General features: G+C 33.9%; 1 protein-coding gene across 2 annotated transcripts in view; it reads right to left on the bottom strand.

The window, feature by feature from the left end:
- LOC120777954 (capon-like protein) overlaps positions 1 to 22,698 on the bottom strand; it is a 319,841-nt gene that overhangs the window by 60,555 nt on the left and 236,588 nt on the right. For both annotated transcript variants that reach the window (XM_040109570.1, XM_040109569.1), the window contains exon 3: positions 13,847 to 13,918. In XM_040109570.1, the coding sequence (XP_039965504.1) occupies positions 13,847 to 13,918 (72 nt within the window). The remainder of the gene's footprint in view (positions 1 to 13,846; positions 13,919 to 22,698) is intronic.

Genomic DNA, 22,698 nt, shown 5'->3' with positions numbered 1-22,698 from the left:
GATATCTTTGTGACCCTGATACCCTGTATCAAAACGGATATACCATCACAGTAATATTGTTTATAATATAATATATCATCTCTTAATAAATCACACACTTCAGATCGGCAGAACTTGTACATTGTCTATTGAACCCTGTAGACCATGTAGACCTTGAGGACTTTGTAGTTATTGTGTTTGGCTTTACTTTCCATTTTTTGATAGTTTTCTCATATTCTCTTCGGATTCATTTATCTTGCTGATATATCTATGAACCAAATATCACGGTGATGATAATGCAAAAAATTATAAAACGTCTTTCTTTTCAATATCTGAGAACTTGCATATTTCTAAGAGCAGTATTGGTGACTTTTTATACCCTTGAAACATGTTGCTACAGAGTATACCAGTTTTATTCATACTACGGCTGTATATATCACCTAAAACTAATCGAGATAAAGGTTATATATATATACTTATGTGTATATGATCGGTATGACTAGACGAGTTGAATTCTCAGTGACCCTCTGCCTATCCGTCCATCCATGCAAGCAATAACTTGAGTAAAACTTGCGATATCTCGATAAAATTTGGTATACATATTCCTTGGGATCGAGGTAGAATAGGTATTGTAGATGGACGGAATCATTGGAATGGTCCCCATGCTCACAAAACTCTTTTAATTGAAAAAGTGCCATAATTTAACTCCACAATAACATACAAGGCTGTTATTTAGAACAATGAATTGCATTAGAGAAAAGCATTTATGGTTGAAAATTAAGAAAAAAAAAAAAATTGGCGCAATCCGGTCCTATAATAAGTTTAAGGGGTTACGTCGGTTTACGGATTTCAAAAAAAAAAACAGTTTTTTTATTGTCTTATAAAATTCTACAACACCTCTAGAATATTTTCCTAAATTTCCAAGTTGATTCGAGTAATAGATATAACCTTGAGAACTTGTGCGAGCTAGGCTAAGATTTCTTGAAAACTACTCAACCGATCTTCATGAAATTTTACACAGGTCTTTGGGATACATTTTTTTAAGGCTTAGATGAAATTTTTTTTTAGATTACAACTATTTAAACAAAAGAATGTCGCGAAATTTTCACTGAAATTTGTAATTTTTTTGTAAAAATGTCTGCCAAAAAATCAATTTTCAGTATTTTTTCCTTCCGCTAAGTTCCAAAATGAGGTTTTAGGTAAAACACTTATTTTTTTACTTTATATGATCCTGTAAGGAGTTATCCTGCCATCGCGGGCGCATCTTTTTTCCACGCCTACTTCCCATATAACACACTTTTAAATGGATGTATCCGGATAAGACTTTGCCCGAATAATTACTACTTAAAGTAGGTCACCTTACGCCCAAAAATTGTTTAAATTGTACGACAATTATTACAGCCCCAGGTACCTAAAAGGCAGATTTTCGGAGTTCCAGTTGCCTTTATGTCATATACATCGGAAAGAACCAAGTAAAATCTTGCCCTAGACCTCATATAATTTACAAGCTTTTGCAACTGAAGCTATTCCTCCGCCTTTGATGCTTGGAAATTGGCAGAGTATGAAATTTTCGATTTCACTCGCCCATTTTTTTCAATTGAACGCATTTCATCAATATTAAAATACAAAACCCAATTTCATCCTAAATGGCAAAAGGAATCGTCCACAAGCTGAGCTTAAGAAAATTTAAAAAATTTTGACATCAATCACATATGATTCCTTGCAGAATAATGGAGTTCCAGATACAAACTTCTCATATTATACTCTATGAAAACCTTTATCAGTTATTTAATAATTCCTTTTTTTTTGTATTTTCAAAATATTTGCTATTTTAGAACCATTGTAACAATAATATACACATAAACATCCCTAACAAAAACAACAGCAGAATTGCACAACAAACATTTGCAGTCAGCGACTGTTCAAGCTTCAGACAACAAGCAGCTCAAGTTTACAGTTACATTTAGTTACACCACCCAAAGCATGTTTACGAGTATAAATTCAAAAAGTTTCCAGCCACACAGCTTATTTTCCGCATTTTTCGTGTCGTGCCGTTATCTCGGCTTCATTGCGCTCGGCATTTTATTGTGTTGCGTATTTCAACAAGCTACTTTTACCTTTTGGCGCAATTCCTTTGCCGCCCTACTCCGCTACATCACACATTTTTCGCAAATGTTCTGCTTATCAAAGTTTTGCAATCACTTCGAGTTCACAGCGAGCTTGGATTCTGTTTCTCGACTTCCTACTTATCCCACAAAAAAAGGAATAAAATAGAAATAGAGCAAAATCTCGACAACTCCTTGAATCCCATTAAAAAGTTTTGAAATACCTTCCTGCTGTGTGCAGTGGGCGTATTAGTTCGCCTCGGTGTCATTCCAACAATAATTCACATTCACAATGCGAACTCCGAAGAAAGCCCGTTATTTTCGTTGCTATGGCTGTATATAACGGTACATGTGTATTAAACACTCATATGTTTCTTTCTTCTTTGTATACTTGAGGCAAAATGGAAGACAAAAAGCGCAACACTTTCATATGCAAAGGATTAAAGTCGAATTTCGTATCTCTACGTGAGGGTTTAGCCGCTTCGGGTATTCTTCCCGAATTCAAAGCGCTTTTTTTTTGACGTCGCTCCTTAAATTTGAATATGTTAGACATACATATAGGTATACATATGTCCTGTAAGGCACTTGAACATATGGATGTGTTATTACCCTTTTGATGTATTTGGTGGTTCCGCATATATTTGACGTCAGGTTTTAAATTTTTTCGGTAGTAAGGTACAGTAAGATTCTAATCTCTATAAAAAGGTGCAGCTGATAGCCAAGAATCATAGAATGTAATTATGTAAAAGGCGGGTTTTTGAAGTTATATGTATATACATATGTATGTATATATTTTGAAAAACGGTGGTAACTCTGCTCATATAAAATTTAATTTGTACCTAAAATGTCAGACCAATTTTGTAAAATGAATTTATTTTGTGGACTTATGCGCTAAATTTTTTTTCTAAAAGGTGGCAGCACTTTAAATATTATTCCTAAGTAAATATTCTTTTAAAACTCATTTTTGATATTCCTCCATATTCTCATTTTTTTTTGTTATTTTACTTTTCATGAATTTAGTTTTTTTTGCAAAAGGGTGGCAACACTGTTAATATTATTCTGAAACAAAAGTTCTTTCAAAACTCAGTTTGATATTCCCCCATAATTCTACTTTTTTTATATGTTATTTTACTTTTCACTTATTAACAATTTTAAATGAGTGGCAACTCTTCCAAAAAAATTTTAATCTGTAAAGTCCTCTAAAAGTTTTCTTTTTCCTATTTAATAACAATATTGAATTACTTTTTCAAACAGGTGGCAACTCTCCTAATAAAATAGTTTCTACTGGACCTGTGAATTGAATATTTTTTCTTTATCTGACTCATTTATTAACTTCTTTTTTAAATTAATTTGAAATCAATTTTCTTGAGGATGATATTTTTAAGTAAGATAATCTATTTGAGATGGTTGGTAATTTCTTTCGCTAAAATTTTCATTTAACGAAATTCAAAAAATATTTTCTAATTATAACTTCTAAAGCTTCATTTTGGTTTAAATTGAATTTTTCAATTAGATTAAGAATTTTAAAAATTTTACCGGGTGGCAACCCTGCGCTGAAAATATTTTGTAACGTGTAGCTCCTAAAACTTTCTTCCCGTTTTTTTTGAAAAAAAAGACATTCACGGATTTTTTTTAAATAGGTGGCAACCCTTCAAGATTTTCCTACTGTGAAATTTCTTAAACTTTTTTCTTTTCATTAGCTCACTCTTATATTGCAGAATGTTCGGTTTCATTAAATTTTACTCATAATTTTCGGACAGGTGGCAACATTCACTTAATTATTTAATTGGTTTTTCTGTGTTTTGAAACTAGTCTTTATAAATATTTTCTGAAATACATATGTACATATAAATTCATGTATATACAAATCCACCAATTAAGAAGACAATTTTTCTCAGTGTACGATACATAAATTCTATATAATAATTAATAATATAAATACATACATATTTAACTATAGTGTAAAGACTAATTTACATATGTACCTAAATATACTATATGTTCATATGTATATTTATTTGTGGGCCTTAATTTCATATTTATGCCCTACATAATAAGAAAATAATGAAGTTAAGCGGAACGGTCAAGAAACTGGAATAACAAAAACACCGAATCGATTACTATTTATCTCTATAACAACAAAAGGCCCATTTTTTAATACTTCCATCAATACAAACATAAGCATAAGCAGACAAATTGAGGTCAATGCCAGGCAGTCGACAAAGCCGCCGGCCAACAGTGCTGCTTCGAACGCAATCTCCGACACTCTCAGAGACAGCAAATGTGTCGAAATTACCACTGCTGCTGCTTCTTGCTGCCACAGGCCGAAATGAACTTGAAATTGTGTTGTAACTAAGCCCTTTCCGCCAGCATTTATTTACGAATATGCACTTCAAAAGCCCAATTTATTCAGGCAGCAAGCAAAATAATGAGAAATGGCAAATTACTGTGAACTCGAAGGCAAGCAGACTGCCGCAAAAGCTTGCTTTGTTCATGTATGTGCGTGCGTGTGAGGAAATTGGCTATCAAGCCAACTCGTAGGCAAGGAGATGTTCACATATGCTTTCAGATACCCACACATATGCGCCTATTCTGACCGCTGGCAGTTTGCCTTTATTTATTTACCCCCAAGCATATTGCAGGCTTCTTTATTGGCTATTTAGGGAGGGTCTTCGTGCATATGCTCGCATTTTATGTTGACATATTTGCATATGTGTGTGTGTTTTGTCATAAAAAATTAATAAGGAATGCAGGCAGCAGCGGAACCGGAAACAAAGTTGCTTTTTGTTTGTCTTTTTTACTTTTTGTTGCCGTTTGTGTAGCAAATTGTTTGTCCACAGCTGTTTTTAATAACTCATTCCTGCACGCACACACACACACATGCTTACTTCTGCATAATTTAATGGAATTTTAGCTTTGATGATTGGCACATCAGTTTCTCGCTTTTGAATCGAACCATTCTTTCATATTTTATATGCATTTTCCAATTTGTTGGCAATATGTGTGTGACATCAATATATATGGGGTGTTAAATTAAAATTTTGAAAGGTAAATTTCGGAACATATGTTTCTGAAATGTGAAACTAACTGAAAAAATAACTAAACTAAACCTAAGTCCTTCCCGAGCGAAAATTTGTAGACCTTCTGCGAATTAAGGAATTGGACAGACAAAATTAGTTAATGTACCATATAAAAATTGTCAATACTGCTGGTGGTCTGTGCAATATTTTCTATATTGGTCCAATATCTATTATATATGAAGTCAGACTTCACGTTTTTGTGAAACATTTTTTAATATTTACGTTTTGGAAGGCTTAACTTGTAGCCTGAATAGCCGTCACTAATAAAAGGGTTCTCCAAACAAGTCATTGGTTTTGATTGATTGGCAGTTATGTACTATGTAGTACGATTTTAACAATATCTGGTCGACATCTCATCTAGTATATGTAGATAGACGGGCATTGCTAATTCGGCTCAGCTCGTCACGCTGATCATTTATGAATATAGTATACCAGCTTTTTAACCGCGGCTTCGCCCGCATTGGAGCCATTAAATAAGTATGAAAGATAAAGGGTAAGGGTATAATAATAGAAATGAGTCAAAATGATAACTTAATTTTATTGCTTGGCTGAGATCAACAATTTTTAAAAATTACTACAGACAATGAAGTTTCAACACCTTAAAATATGCGTATTTAAATCCAACAACAAATGTTAAAATATATTTCACCATAACAAAAATAAATAATTCTGAATTCTAACAATTTATCAAAATAAAATACAAAGTATTAATCTATAATATTTTTGTAGACAATGTTATAAGTTTTCCCGTCGAGTGCAAATATGTGTAAATTCTGGGCATTAGATACACGTTAACAGGCTACATAAAGTTGACCATGAGAGAAGCATGGGTTTTCTAAATGCACTCCTGCTACCTGTAATGTTTGTCCTTGTGCCTTATTTATAGTAACAGCAAAGCTGAAAAGCTAAGCTTGACGGTAATACAGTGGGACGGTATTACAGTATTCATTGTTGAAACTTCATTTTCGCATTTATAATATTAGTATGAGTATGATTTGGATATACCAGATTTCCGCTTCCGAGGCATTTTCTAAGAAAAGCATAGTAACAATTAACATCAGCCAGTAAGATCTAAAATAATAAAGTGACAGCTAACCACAAAAATTACGGATTACCTCAAAAATTTTAATAGTTTTATACTGCATGTAACGACAGAAGGAAACAACAATATAGAAAAACTAGAAACAGTTGAAACTATGTATATTCAATTGAATTAGATATTGTCGTCACCGCCGGTAGTACATTGGGACGGTATTACAGTATTCATGGTTGAAACTTCATTACTGTAATGCTAGATGGCGTTGAAGTAGCTAAATTTGACGATTTTTGACAAACAATTTTTTTATCTTTCTTAAAAAATTTTTTTTAATATAAAGTACCCTATTTTACTTGTCATACCTTCAGGCGTATACTTACAAAGTTTCATGATGATCGGTTAAGTAGTTTTTGCGTCAAAGCGCAAACGCAAACAAACTAATATTCGCATTTATAATATTAGTATGATTTTATAGAGTATCTGAACTTTCCTTCTTTGTCTTACAAACTTCGTGGCAAACTTAATACACCCTTTTCAGGGTATAAAATTTAAGATTGTCCTGTTTCCCCAGGAGATCACTTTTATATATACATACATATATCTGTAGGTTGTATGTAGCACATTATGTAAAGTAGGTTAAATGGATCTATCTTGATTAGTATTGACATTCCAGTGGCAGCGTTGAAAATTTTTGAATATTTGGTTGCCCTTTTATGCCTTACTAACTATTCACTTCATACTACCAATTTTGTTTGTTGATCATATCATTGAGATGAAAAGGAGATTAGTTCAAGAAAATGAGGTTTTCCGTTGAAAACTACTTCCTGACCAAGATTTTTTGAGACCAAAAATATCAAAATAAAGAGTTATTTATGGTCGTAATAGTTCAATTTTCACTCGACGTCATCTTCGATGGATATCTAAGTCTCTATCAAAACATAACATTGGTTCAAAAATGATCGTAATGGATTAGCTGACCAAGAAATCATTTTAGAAATGTAAAATATCTAAAAATGTGGTGAAGCCGTGGCATATATATATAGGATGGAGATCACGCACATGATTATAATCGTATAAATTTAAAACTCGAAAAATTTTAATATAGATGCTCATGAGTTATTCGTTATAAGGTTCCATGAAAGATTTATCGGAAGGAAGATCAACTTGGTTAAGGCGAAGCTCTCCTAATTTCAACATTCTGAAATCTAAAATTGTTGAAAAGCTTATTTCGAGTGAATGAGTGTAAGAGAGTCAGATCTAGCAAGTGTTGCCAATTTAGGACAAAAAGAAGAAAATGCATGTATGGGTAACAGAGGAATCATTGAGTCGTCTAAAAAAACAAGAATAAGATGTTAGAGGCAATATACAGATGAGCTAGGTGTAAAATTTTGAATAAAGCTTAATTAAGCCAAAAAAGATGAAATAATATCAAGTTTTAACATCAAAAGAAAATTTGAGATTTTGGGATTAACAATGGGAAATCCCGAAATGTAGGGATTGTATTCAATATTGTTTATACATACATATATAACATAAATTCATAAAATAACAATTCAAGAACTCTTTCAATCGCCGGGACTAGCAGAAAATCCCGAAATTTCGGGACTATCTTAAATATTATAAATATAATATATGTACTTCAAATAACTGTATTTTAAGAATATATTTTTTCGGGATTGTCACTAAAAACACAGAAATTTCGGGATTATATTAAAAAAAGAAGTATGTGTACATACATACGTATGTATGTAGGCGTTTAAAATAGCAATAATGCGAACGTTTTAAAATGATAAAAAAATTTCGGGATTCTTACTAAAAATCCTGAAATTTTAATTTTCGGGATTTTCACTAAAAAGTCAAAATATCGATATTATATTAAAAAAATTTAAAATTTGTTATATGGTGGTGTTTAAAATAACGGTAATGTTAAAGATTCATAATTTTATATATATTTATTTAAAATTTGGAATTTTTACTAAAACACCGGAATTTTGGGATTATATTAAAAATATTTTAAAAGCGTTATATATATGTGTTTAAATAACAGTTATGCAAAATATACATATTTTTTTGATTTCGGGAATATTTTTTTAAACTAACACTCATATACGGGCAGAAGTACACGACAAGGATATGTTTCAGGTTTACAAAATACATGCATACATATCTACTGATTCAAAATTTAAACTACTACCACTAAGTGCACACAAAAAATTAAGTTCTACTATTTTTAAATAGTCAAGCATAGAAATTACGTAAATATACATACTTCGTTACAAAACACCAGTGAAAAAATATAAAAAAAATCTGTTTCAAGCGAGCCCACATTCAAACATCTCAATAAAATGTGCTGGGTCCACACAAATAATGTACTATTTATGCTATCTACAAACATTCTACATTCGGCATATGTGTGCAGAGATAGACCTCTGCGCCTGTTGGTGTAGCAAATTGAAAGAAATGAAAGCTTAGCCCCGCACAGCCGCAAGAGCCAAGCATGTCTGTCTGTAAATATGTATGTATGCGCGCTGCATGTAAATGCGAACAATGCTTGGCATTCATGTCTACTTTTCTTCCGCAGCAGCACCAGCATCATTTCAGTCATTCCTATTCAAAGCATAGAAGTAGTAGATGTTTGAATTCCATCAACTTGTTCCTTAGAAATGTTAAACGTCTTGATGGTTGCATGCGCCACAACAACAGCGTTTGCAAATATTTGCACAAATATGTAAGGGTGCAAAGGTAAATGTGCACTAGGGTGGTTCATATGATGGAGGATTAATATTTTTTTTTTAATTTAAGTATTTCAAATGGTAATATAACGGTACAATTTATAATATACCAGCTTTGAGTCTGATTTTAGATTTCAAAATTATCTTCGAAAACTCAAAATATTTGACTTTGTTCATCTATAATCCTAAATGGAATGGATCCATTCGAAAAACCACATTTTAGATAGAGGGCCCTTGATTTTTAATAACTTCGTTGCACTTGAACCTTCTCCACGAAATCAACGCGCACTCGAATAAACCAAATCCTTCAGTTCAGTTTTTGAGATATCATTCTGTCGTTTTGCGCACGTCCTTTACTCTTTAAGAAGCCGATCATTTGTTGGAATGACCGATATTGGACCACTATAGAATACAGCTGCCATACAAATTGACCAATCCAAATCAAAATCTTATATGGAAAAGTTTTTTATTTGCGGTGATATCTTAATGAAATTTGGCATGGTTTATATTTTGAGGTAACCATATAATTTCAGAAGAAATTGTTCAGATCGGACTACTATAGCATATAGTTGCTATACAAATGATCGATCAAAATTAAGTCCTTGTGTAGAAAACTTCTCAATTCGACGAGTTATCTTCACGATAATTGGCACAGATAATTAGCCAAGGTCACACTACAATCTCCGATTAAAATATTCAGATCGGACGATTGTAACATATAGCTGCCATATAAATTGACCAATCCAAATCAAACCCTTTTATGGAAAACATTTTTATTTGAGAAGATATCATCACGAAATTTGGCACGGATTATTTTTTGAGATAACCGCACAATCTCTGAAGAAATGCTTAAGATGTGACTACTATAACATATAGCTGTCAAACAAACTGACCGATTAAAATTATGATAAAGCTATTTTTATGCCATATTATGCTATAAAAATATACCTGTGAAGCGGATTATAGCTTTAGTGCAATCGAACTTGACACTTTCTCTCGTTTTCTATAGATATTTAGCAAAACTTTTGTTAAAATCTGGTTTCTCACATTTTCGTACCACCTTAATACACATCTAGCTTCTGCTTGCTTGCATGTGTTGGAAATCAGTGCAGGAAACGGTAGTCTACATTGATATATCTGAGTAGCAGCACATCCTTTTGTCCAACGTGACAATGACATGGCAGGCGAGCACACACACACACACCCACACACACATACACATACTTACTTACCCACAAACACAGCCATATAGTACGCACATTTGAAATCTCACTCGTTTCGCCTCAGGACGCACAGGCATTCACGCACACTCACACACACACACGCAGGCGCTCAGGCAACCGCAGAACCGGCACATGCCGCATACAAATCTGAATAGTCTTTTCCGTTTGATTTATGATACCGACTGCCGGCAGTTGCTGTGTGCTGGCCAAGCTGACGAGCGTTGGAACTGTGAAAGCTCTTAGTATAACGAGACCACTGTCATTTCCCAAAAATTTCCTTTTATTTGTAAAATCAGAAATCATCTTTGTGACCCGCTGCCACCATTGCATATAAACGCTTCTATGTATGTGTCATAACAACACTGCAGCGCTTGTTGTTGCTGTTGCAGCCTAGCATCTAACGCTATCGTTTGTTGTTGTTGTTTTGCCTTTCATTTCGCTGCTGGGCGTGTGACAGGGCACACATCAAATCACAGCTACTTCCCAGGATCGCTGCTAATGCTGATTTTGTCGCTTCGTTGATGTCCTTTCACACGCACACACACACACACACACCAGCATGTGAATACAAAAGGCCACAAGATTTCCTTTCAATTCACTACTTAGTATCTGTGTCTGTGTTTGTGTGTATGGGCGTTATTTGGCTTCTGGCTTACGGCACGTTGTTTCATGGGCGGTCTGTGTGCACGCGCGCTTGGGGTTGCCGTGGCGTATGAGTGACATTAATATTAATTTTAATGCCGAAATGTTTAATATTTTATACTTTAAATGACCTTTTGTTATGTTACGTAAATTAAGGTTGATTGCAGAGTGTACATCAACTGAGGTTACCTAAAGTGTCAATGTTTGTTATGCAAATAAGGGTATCTCACCTGCCCAGGGTGTAGATTAGTAGAAATTGCTTTAGTTTTGACACAAATTGAAAGGCATTGGGCATAATAGAATGATAAATGTGAGCAATTTGTTTTTTTTTTCATTCTCTATGCTTGTTATATAAGTTTTACTATAATATTACTAGAAGCTGTGGCCAAGTTGAAATTAAAGTCGAATACATGATATCTTTAAGTTTTGAATACTGAAGTGGGATAACAAGAAGCACCTGTTTTTCTTTAGTCCACCAGATGAAATTGGTAGAAGTTTTACTAACTCATTTCACTTTGGTATTTGTGCGAAGTGAGAAAAATATTTATAGTTATTAGACGTCTAATCTTGAACTCAGGATTGGAAGTAGCTTTCAACTGGTTTTTCTTCAAACGTTTTGAGGACTTTTAGGCAGTTAACATTAACGAAAACTTTTCTTTTATTTTCTGAGCGTCAGTTTTTTATGCATTGCACACTTTACCCCAAAATTCTCTTTGCCTTCTTCAGAAAATTTCAAAACAGTTAATACTTGAATGGCAATCAACTATTTTCTAATAACACAATAATTTTATTTTGGTCCGAAGCTTTTATGCAAGGTCATTGTACAAATTTCACCAGTTTTAACATGGAGTTTAGAAGCAATAGCGAATTTTTTTTTTTTAATTGGGTCAAAACTTATAGAAAATTATTTTTTGAACTCATCTCTTATCGCTTACATAAAAACTTGCTATTTATCTTTCATGAAGCTACATAAAATTACTTTACTTTCCAGTTTGTACATCATTTAAATAGCCACCGCCAGAGATATCAAATGTTACTTGAAAATACAGTCGTCCCGGAACAATCTTATTAATTTATTACAGAAGGAAAATCAGTTGAGAGCAGAAATATCAAACTTTTAAAATTTTGGGTCGAATTTGATCAAAAGGTACTTTGAAAAGAACTATAATTGCTGTGGAACTAACAAAGTGGATAAGAAATATTCTGGTATATAATATTCTTCTTAGTGGAGGATGGAGTCATGTGTAGAAGTTCACGCAAGTGAGGAAAGTTCTCTGATCGCCATTCACTTGGGAGTGGCCAGAAACGATTCTTTTACACATGGCTCAAGCAGCTCACGACTTCCGGTCTTTGGCCAAGTATCCTCTGGGTAGCCTAAGAACATCCGTTTGATGGCGCGCTAAGGTGAGAAGGCGAAATATCCCCTACATAGGGTTGTGCGCTGGGTTTGGAACCTGCACGTTAAAAACAGTACCAATGAAAACTAAACGACAGCCTCGGTATATAATATTGGTAGTATGTAAAAGTATGGATAGGAATATATGGCGAACCGTAGAAATGCTCTGCACAGAAGAAAAACATATCCATTTATCCCTACTTATACAAATTTTGAGGTAGAGGTTACCAACTTTTTTTTATTTCGGTAAGAGGTTCAGAAAGTTATGAACTGAAATAAAAAAAACTCCTTAAAGATATAATTAACAATTTAAGTGAAAAGTCCCCAGCTGACACATAAATAGCACTACTATTACGTTTATTGATTTATGAATTATATAATTTTGAGTGAAGCAACTCTTGTTATTATGAAAAAGAGAGGGAAAAAGAATTTCGTGTGTTGATAAAGTATTACTTTTTGAATGGAAAAAAATACAGTTGAAACAAAAATTTGGCTTGATGACGAGTTTCCGAACACTGCCGCAGGGAAATAAACATCATATACATCTTATCAATCCCGAAAACTTGTTGTCTGTGAAAGCTCTGTGCAAAGTGGATGCCGCGCGAGCTCACTTTTGATCAAACACAACGACGAGTTGATGATTTGGAGCAGTATTAGGAAATTTTCAAGTGCAATAAGTGCATCAATATGTGACAATGAATGAAGCATTGCTCCATCATTTCACTCCGAAGTCTAATCGACAGTAATCTAAGTGCACTGCACGACTTTCGATCTTAAACCAAGTATCCTCTGGATAGCCAACAAAACATCCGTATGAAGGCGCGCTAAAGTGAGAAGGCGAACCATTCCTTCACAGGGTTGTGCGCTGAGTTTGGGACCCGCTGCGTAAAAAAAAGCCCGCAATGAAAAGAAAACTTTAGCCTTCACTGTTTTAAACTCGGCTATGACCGTGTAAGCGGTGTCTACGCCAATAATGAAGAAGAAGAAGAAGACACATTCTGTATATATTGCTCCTTACAACGGCTTCCTAACAGCTAGGCAGTAGAGAAAACAACAAAAATTTTGCGAAAAATTCAACTTTTTTGAACGCAACCATTTTTCAAGTTTTCGTTATGCTTTCAACTGTAAGTAGTTCTACGGGCAATATCCTTCCAAAGAGAATTTTTAGGCGTTATCAACAGATAAGGCAGTATTCACTCGAAGACCAAGTTTATTTTTTTCATCAAAAATTTTAACGTAATATATTTTTAAAATATTTTTAAATATGCCCTCAAAATTTTTAAACACTTGCTAAAGTATTTAGTTCCCAAACAACGCCTTTTTAGGCTGTCTAAGTAGTTGTGGCATTAAAAACAAATCGAAACATTGTGATGAGCCACTCGGTTTTCGATATAGGTTAGATAAAAAGCTTATGCTTACTTTCTATATTTTAGTGAACAACATTTGAAAACTGTAAATTTGAAAAAAATTCAGTTGCACCGAGACGGTTTCGCTCTCTTGCAGTCATATATATTTCTTTAAGAGGCACTACCGTCAATTGCCGCACACCTTCCTTACGTCATCTTTTGTTTCAGCCACAATGAAAATTATTTAAAAATTCATATATATGTACATTTGTTTGTGTGTATTGACTTACTTGTTGCTTGTACTTACCCGTATACGACGCATCGCCTGCACGATTTCGGCGCGAGTATTTGGACGTGAAACCTCCTCCCAGCCGACGAACTGCAATACAAAGAGCAGAACAAAAGGTGTGTTAATGAAATATTTATGAGCAGAGAAGGAGCAAAATTCGGCAGTGTAAACACACATACATAAATTATGAAGAATGTAAAAATATGCATGGGCGCAAGGGATATAAGGAAAGGAACAATAAATGCGAAGCAAAGTGGACTTGAAACAATGTAAAGTCCATATGTTACAACAGAGTGCTTCAGAATCGCAATAATTGCAAACTCAATTAATAAGAGAAGGTTGGGTAGTGGATATAAGTGGAAGGAGTTCAAAGCAGAAAGGTTTATGAAATATTTTCTGAAATAATTTTTTGGAATTCTGCGAAGACACGCTTCGTTTCATTGTCATTGATTTACTATTTTAACACACTATTTAATTCAAGTTTATTAAAAAATATGAGAGTGTTATTGTTGTTCTTTAAATTAAAGCCATTTATCACCAGGCTTGCGGCAAGTGCTGAAAGACGCAGATAAAGCATATCTCGATTTAGGATGACATACACACGCCCACACATAGCGCAAAATGAAGAAAATAACTGATTAAACGCCTGCCTCAAAACAATGACAGCCGAGACCTAAATCACGCTTGACCGCAAATGAATCAGAAACAAAGGCAAATGCCGCAGCATCTACAAACAAAAACAATGCTCCACTTCGTCTTTTCTTCATCGTCAACATTGTCTTCAGCTGAAAGGGATTGAATTTCCATGCTGTGGCGTTGAAAAGATACAATCTTCATTAAGCAATACGAAAAAGCTGCTAATAGAAAAGGGACCAAGAAGAGGCAATTACAATGAGGAAGTTTAACAAAAGAGAAACGTGGCTGATACAAAAAATAACAAAAGAAACAAAAAAGCAATTAAAAATCAGACTTAGAAAGAGCGAGATTAACAGCAAAAGCGTCGCTATCAATCAACTGAAGTGAAAGATTTTTTAGATATATTCTTTAAGATGAAATTTACGGTAATGATCAAAAGTATATTTAGATCAGAATTCAAGGCTTTTTTTTTCAAGAAGGAAAGAAGGTACGAAGAAAATGTTCAGTACGAAGTTGACGTAAAAAAAGTCGACGGAGAGCTTTCACTAGACCATGTAGAGCTTAAGAAACTCGTTTCTTTGTAAAAGTCCGACTTTGTTTGAAAATTCATAATACGTATGTTTCGTTAAAACGTGTAAGAGTTTTCATAACAGCATAAAAAGCTTTCACTAAGGCGTAATAAACTTTTGTATACGAATCTTTTATGAATGGCTGGCTATATTGTAGGCAAAGCTATTAAGATAGAAATGTGTACATTTTTCAGCATGAGGTAGGTTTAAATAATGTTCGAAAAAGAGCTTCCATTAAGGCTTAAACGCTTTCGAACTCAACAGAGAGCTTTCACTATACCATACAGTGCTTTCGAACTCGTTTCTTTTGTCAAAATCTACCTTTATCGGGAACTATTGCGTGTCTGCATAGATAGCTTTCACTAAAGCGTAAGTAGCTTTTGAATACGTTTCTTCTATGAAGCGCTATATTGTAGGCAATTTTTTCAAAAGCAATTAAAGTAGAAGATTTCAGTATGTGTTAGGTCTAAATAGTGTTAGAAAACAACCTTTCATTGGAGCTTAGAAGCTTTTGAACTTACTTCTTCTGTGAAGATCTGATTCTGTGGGGTATTATAGACAAATTTTTCAGTAAAGCATGCAAGAGCTTCCACTATATCAAAAAAAGCTTTCACTAGAGCAAGCCGAGCTTTCGTTCGTTTCGTTTGCCGCTTTTATAAAGATCCGACTCAATAAGGTTAACTATTTCGCTAAGGCATAGTAGAGAGAGCTTTCACTAGAGCATAAAAAGCTTTCACAAGATCAAGGCATGCTTTCACTGAAGCATTTACAGCTTTCGAAATTGTCTTTACTGTGAAGAACTGGCACAATTAGAAGCTATTGCATATCCTTCGTTGATTCATACTAAAGCTTTATTTATATCAAAGGGAGCTTTCATTACATCGAAGACAGCTTTCAGACTCGTTTGTTGGCTATGTTGGGGAAATATTGTTTTACAGTATATGACTACGTTGGGTACATAAGACTTTTTGAAATCCAAATAATTAGAGTCAGATTATTAAAAATTGTATTCTTTATACGAAATTGACTCTTTAATTACTCTATTCTTACCCTTTTGGTTTAATATTCAAAAACTGAAGCTTTTAGTTAAATTTTTTTATTTTGCAGTCATTTCAATATATTTTTTTACATTATTTTTAATTCAGTGGAAATTAATCCAGTGGGATAATTGAAAACGCTACTTTTTACTCATAGTCCTTGCTTATTCAAAACTAAAAAATAAATAAATATTTCATTAAACATGTAGCTATCATCATAATCGCCACTTAAACCTCAATTAAACTGTCAAAACTTCCAAAAAGGCTTAGAAATAAATTGCGGCGCTTGTGGAAGCTTAACACGTGCGTAAACAAATATTATCAACACATTCCATCAGCGATTAAGGGGCCTTTGCAAACTGTTTGAAAATCTCACCACACATACATATATGTATAATGTTTATGTATATAGACCGAAAATCCGCAGCTTACCCCAAAAAGTATGCAAGAGATTAGAATGCGTCAGCATGTTGGCGAATTACTTAAAAAAGTGATTTAAATCACTTTACGTTTTTAACACAATTTTGACCCTTTTTCGATGTGGCAACCCACACACACAAATATATTACATTTATATGTAGATATGTATGCTTAAATGTTTGCATGAGCTTTTAGTTGAGTGCTTTATCAATAATCTGGCATCGACTGAACAAATGTGTAACTAAAATTATTTGTGATTATATGGGTACATAGAAGAGCATGTGTCTGCTTAAGAACCCTTTGGCTGTAGAAAAATAATCTCTCTGTATGTGTTTACATATACTTTTTAAGTTGTTTAAAGCTGCATATGGGCTACTTGGACTCCAAAAGCATGCACATATACTTTTATTTATATACTTCTATCTACTTGTTCAGTTATGTTAACCGCTAGCTCAATGCATTCAGCAGAAGTTTTAATGTCTATTCTCAAGTTTTGAAAGTCGATAAAAAGTGTAAGCAAGCATTTCGTAGAAACTTATATCGCAAACTCTAAGTACACGATTAGTGCTTGTGGCGTTATATGGGGTCACACATGCGTACGCATTTTCGATTTTATTAGTTCAATTCTTAGTAAAGTTGCTTGTTACTAGGAAAATTTTACGTACATTTATTTATTGCAAAAACTAGAAATTGTTTAAGGTTCAATGCCCTAGACATTTTTTGTTAGCGTAAAAGTGTTCGATAAACCATGTAATACTGCAGTTTTCGAAACCAAGAATGCGATTGTAAAATTATTTGATGTAAGTGAGGGGTTTTCCAGTGGCAAACTTGTGCGAAAATTAAACTCACCATATGTATAAATATTCACCACTTTAAAATTTGTTACATTTTTGGTACTAAAACTATAAAAAACACATTTGTCATGCTTCAACTAAATTCACCACACTTAAACTCACCACACCTGACTTTACTGCAACGACTATTTACATAAAAATATATTCACCACTTTGAAAATTTTACATTTATCGTACTAAAACTCCAACACCACATTTGCTATGCTTCAACTGAATTTACCACATCTAAACCCACCACACCAAACCTTTCCGCAATAGCTGTTTACACATGTACATATGTATAACATGCGAATCGGGCGATTCTGCAGTTTTCGAAAACAAGATCATTACTGTAGATTTTTCTCTGTAGAGGTGGTGTTTCAGAATTAACGATTTTAGTGAAAATAAAACTCGAAACATCCATATAAACTCACCACAAATAATTTTTTTTTCACATTTACAACACTGTAACCACTACACCAATTAGCTCATTTATCATAATTCACCATAACTCACCACAATAAAACTGAATTCACAGAAATTCACCTTACCTAATTTTTACCCATTTACAGCACTACAATACCAATTAGCACATTTATCATAATTCACTAAAACTTACCACAAAAAAATCACCACGCAGAAACTCACCACACCTAATTTTTTCCTTGCGACTGTCAATATGCTGTATGCTGAAGTTTTAATACCGGACGAACATCTGAATAATAACCTATTCGTATTTGTGGTGAATAATGCCCTAGAATAATATGTCAGAATTTTTCAGGAACAAAAAACTAAAATTTTTCAGATATTCTACATGAATATACTATATACATAGGTATGTCATAAATGCTATGATGAAATTTTAATCTGTTGCAACACTAGCTGGCATTAAAAGAGCCGAAAATATTATATCTTCAGACCAAAAATTAGCATCTGTAAAGTTCTTACATAATCATATCGATTACTCATGTGCCTATCAACATGTATTTTATATTTTCACTTTTCGATCTTGCGATGTTGCGATGGATCAGCTAACAGAACGAAAGCCGATGTGCGTGCAACAAGTGTACGTCACAAACGAAGTGAAAATATAAACATAAATTGTGTTTAAAATTAGAATGCCGACACTTTGATGCCACACGAGAACGCATGGGTGTGCGGCGAGTGAGCGTTGCTTTTCGTTGCATAAAAAATAATGCAATTTCGTAAACATTACGTATACGCACTGGCGGGCCTATGCCAATCACTATGTGTATATATGTACATACACCCACACATGCGTTGCTTTGTGTGTGCTTCCAATGTTGCGTTTTTCATTTCGTTTGAAGTGCAAGTCGTGCGCTTTTGTTGTTTTTGCCTTGTGTTGTTATACACTTTCGACACAACGCCCGCACTCGGTCGCTTTCAAACACAATTTCACACAAATTAAGGCAACGCATTACGCCAGCCACCGCACGGCCATAACTGTAAAACACAAATAATGACGCGCCTCGTGTGCCACATTTGGTGTCTGTGCGAAAGGAGACTTTTGGAAAACAAGCCAACAAGTTTTCGTGCACTTATACTGCGTATATTGTAGGCACCGGCGCCGGTGCCCGGACTTAGTCACCTGCAAAATTCACCGAAATTATTCGAAAATATTACACCAATCACCAAAATAAACAGAAAATGCATTTATGAAATTGTGTAACACAGTGTGAAAACGCTTTGATTGTGAGTTTTTGGTTTTGTAATTACCGTAATTACACGATTGGACTGTCAACTTTTGTATTGCACTTTAATTCTTGCGGTTATACGCATATAGTCTGTTGACATATATATTTATGTTTATTGGTTTGCCATGTCAGTTCACCACTTTTATTAAAAACCATAAAATTATTTATTATAAAATAAAATTGTCAACATTTGTGCGAATGAAACAGCGGCCTTGCAGATAAGTTATACAAATTATATTTTATTTTGCTTCACTTTATCTGATAGTGACATCATTGCAAAGCCCATTAATTTTAAAATCCTAAAATAAAGTTTGAAACAAAGTATTACATAATCGTGTATGCAATATTAATCAATTTAAATACGTAGAAATGAGTAAATGCATTATATAAAATATTTTGCAATTGCTAGGGTGATCAGATTTCAACATATTTTCACATGCTTTAATGCAAATCTTCCTTATCCCCTTCAAACTAGACTCCGAAGCCAATACAAACATGAGAAAGCTTGATCAAATTTTCCATATGAGTGCACTTGCCATTATTCGTGGCAGGCTTGAACTTCAGTGCCTTTAGCGAGTTTTAGTTTTCTACGGTTTCGGTTAATTTTTAGTGTGCCATTAGCTTAATTGTTGAGCAGTATCGATGTCATATTCATAAACCCACACTCGCGACCTCTATTCCACGTCGATTTTGCAAAATGTTCATGGCTTTTGGTACGAGTCTATCATTGAAACGTTTCGTTCCCGAGGCATTAAACAAAATGTGATGAATCAATCCAATAATATGTTGAGATTCTCAGCTATCTCCAACGTCCTTAACAGAGGGCGATGAATGACTCGCTCGAGGCAAGTTTTCGATGACTTTCCGCCCTTCATTGCTTGTCTTGTGTATCTCAAAAAACGGGTTAATTGAAAAGTCCTCGGCTTACTATAGTAAAGACATATTTTGTGATTTTGATTCAACATATATGGTACATTAGTTAGGTTGGTATACTGAACATAACGACCCTCCATTTTTTCGATACCATTTTTTGCAGTACATATTGTCCTTTGCTTCAAGATAGGCCTGAAGCTGGTGACACTGTTACTGTCACTGGAGAGCGGTATAGATCGATGATAACCAACTTTTTATGGCCGCAATTGGAAGAATTTGATCTTGACAACATCTAGTTGCAACAAAACGGGGCCACGTGCAACCACCGAATTATTTGTAGAAGTTTCGGAGATTCGATTATTTCAAGAAATTTAACAACATTAGACTACTTCTCGTGAGATTATTTGCAGTCATTGATCTTTAATAATAAACCATGCTCTCTACAAGCGTCAATATTGCACATGCCATCCATGACACTTGATTTATGGAAAAAGTACTACAAAATTGGGTTCATCGAACTCGTTCTTGCAAAGGAAGTTGTGGCGGATATTTGAATGATGTTATATTCAGAACTTAATTGAATTGATTGCACAGAAAATTAAATAAAAAACAAATGAATTTCCTTAACAATTGGTGTCTTTTTTGAAAATAAATCATATCACTCTTATTGCAAAATCTTGTATTTATGTTAAAATTTTGCTAGGTGTGTATTTTAGAAAAATGAGATATTAGCGACTTTCAAAAATATGGAACAGGTGTCTATACATTCAAGTAGATGTTTTACAAGCCTCCAGAAAAAGATTCCATTATTTTTTCTTAGCCTTTATAATAAGTATTCAATCCCTTTTAAAGCGCTGGACTACATTAACCCTTAAAAATAAACACATATTCAATAAAACTACAGAATGAAAAAATTCGTTTTGAAAAACCACCTACCCACCTGATTCTTTCCGACTTAAATTCGTGGTCAAATTGAAACTCAATTTACAATATCAAATTTCAAGTTTCTATTTATGTATTAGAAGATTAAACCACAAAAAAATGGTTCCACACTTTATCACACAAAAAAAATACAAAACAAGTAAGGAAGGGCTAAGTTCGGGTGTCACCGAACATTTTATACTCTCGCATGATAAAGTGACAATCGAGATTTCATTATCCGTCATTTACATATTTTTTTTATTTTGCTGTAAAATTAATTAGATTAGATCAATTTGTGTACTTTGAGTATTTTCATTTCCTAATGTAAGTATGTATATATTATACAGAGAAGGCATCAGATGGAATTGAAAATAGCGTTATATTGGAAGAAGGCGTGGTTGTGAACCGATTCCACCCATATTTCGTACATATCATCAGGATGTTAAGAAAATATTATGTACCGAATTTCATTGAAATCGGTTGAGTAGTTCCTGAGATATGGTTTTTGGTCCATAAGTGGGCGACGCCATGCCCATTTTCAATTTTTAAAAAAGCCTGGGTGCAGCTTCCTTCTGCCATTTCTTCCGTAAAATTTAGTGTTTCTGACGTTTTTTGTTAGTCGGTTAACGCACTTTTAGTGATTTTGAACATAACCTTTGTATGAGAGGTGGGCGTGGTTATTATCCGATTTCTTCCATTTTTGAATATGGAAATGCCTGTAGGAAACGACTCTATAGAGTTTGGTTGACATAGCTATAGTAGTTTCCGAGATATAAACAAACAAAATTAGTAGGGGGCGGGGCCACGCTCACTTCTCCAAAAAAATTACGTCCAAATATGTCCTTCCCTAATGCGATCCTTTGTGTCAAATTTCACTTTAATATCTTTATTTATGGCTTTGTTATGACACTTTATAGGTTTGCGGTTTTCGCCATTTTGTGGGCGTGGCAGAGCGCCGATTTTGCCCGTCTTCGAACTTAACCTTCTTATGGAGCCAAGAAATACGTGTACCAAGTTTCATCATGATATCTCAATTTTTACTCAAGTTACAGCTTGCACGGACGGACGGACAGACGGACGGACGGACAGACATCGGGATTTCAACTCTACACTTTGGTATACATAAACCTATATCTGACTCTTTTAGTTCTAGGACTTACAAACAACCGTTGTGTGAACAAAACTATAATACTCTCCTTAGCAACTTTGTTGCAAGAGTATAAAATCAGTTGCATTTCGTCATCAAATAGTGAAATTTGAGCTCATTTGTAGTATTTTCTATCACTGTACTGTCGTAGTGTATAGACGTTTTTACTTGTTGTGGGTCAGACTTAATAAACATGTTTTGCAGTTATATTAAAATCACTTAGAACAGTATTATTACTTCGATTGCTAGTTGAAGCACACCCTAAAGTGCCCACGCTTTTACAAAATCAAACCTATTCCCATATTTGTTCTACTTTTTATGCGTCAGCAAATTTGCGGCTCTGAATGGCGCCATAAATGCAACTCTGACAAAATGGTTAACCAATATACGGTTTACTGAATGAATTGGTTTCGGTTGAGTGTCGATTTTACTTTTTACATAATGGAGGTAGTTTAATGTGGCTTTTTATAATTAATTTTCAGCGGTCAATATGTGTGAACAAAAAACGGAAAAATGTGGTCATTGAATGCGAGTGCAATAAAAATGTGCGGTGAACTCAGACGAGTATAAATATATTTTACAGCGCAGTGAAAAATGGCTGTCAAGCAAATAACTTTTTACGCTTAGATTATTTATAAATTATTATAACTTCAAAAAAAAATAATAAAAAAAATATAAAAAAAAAATAAAAACCATTTTTTTCAAAATAAAAATAATAA

Source organism: Bactrocera tryoni, chromosome 5 (assembly GCF_016617805.1).
Source record: "Bactrocera tryoni isolate S06 chromosome 5, CSIRO_BtryS06_freeze2, whole genome shotgun sequence".
Taxonomy (NCBI): domain Eukaryota; kingdom Metazoa; phylum Arthropoda; class Insecta; order Diptera; family Tephritidae; genus Bactrocera; species Bactrocera tryoni.
This window is presented reverse-complemented; position numbering and strand designations above follow the sequence as displayed.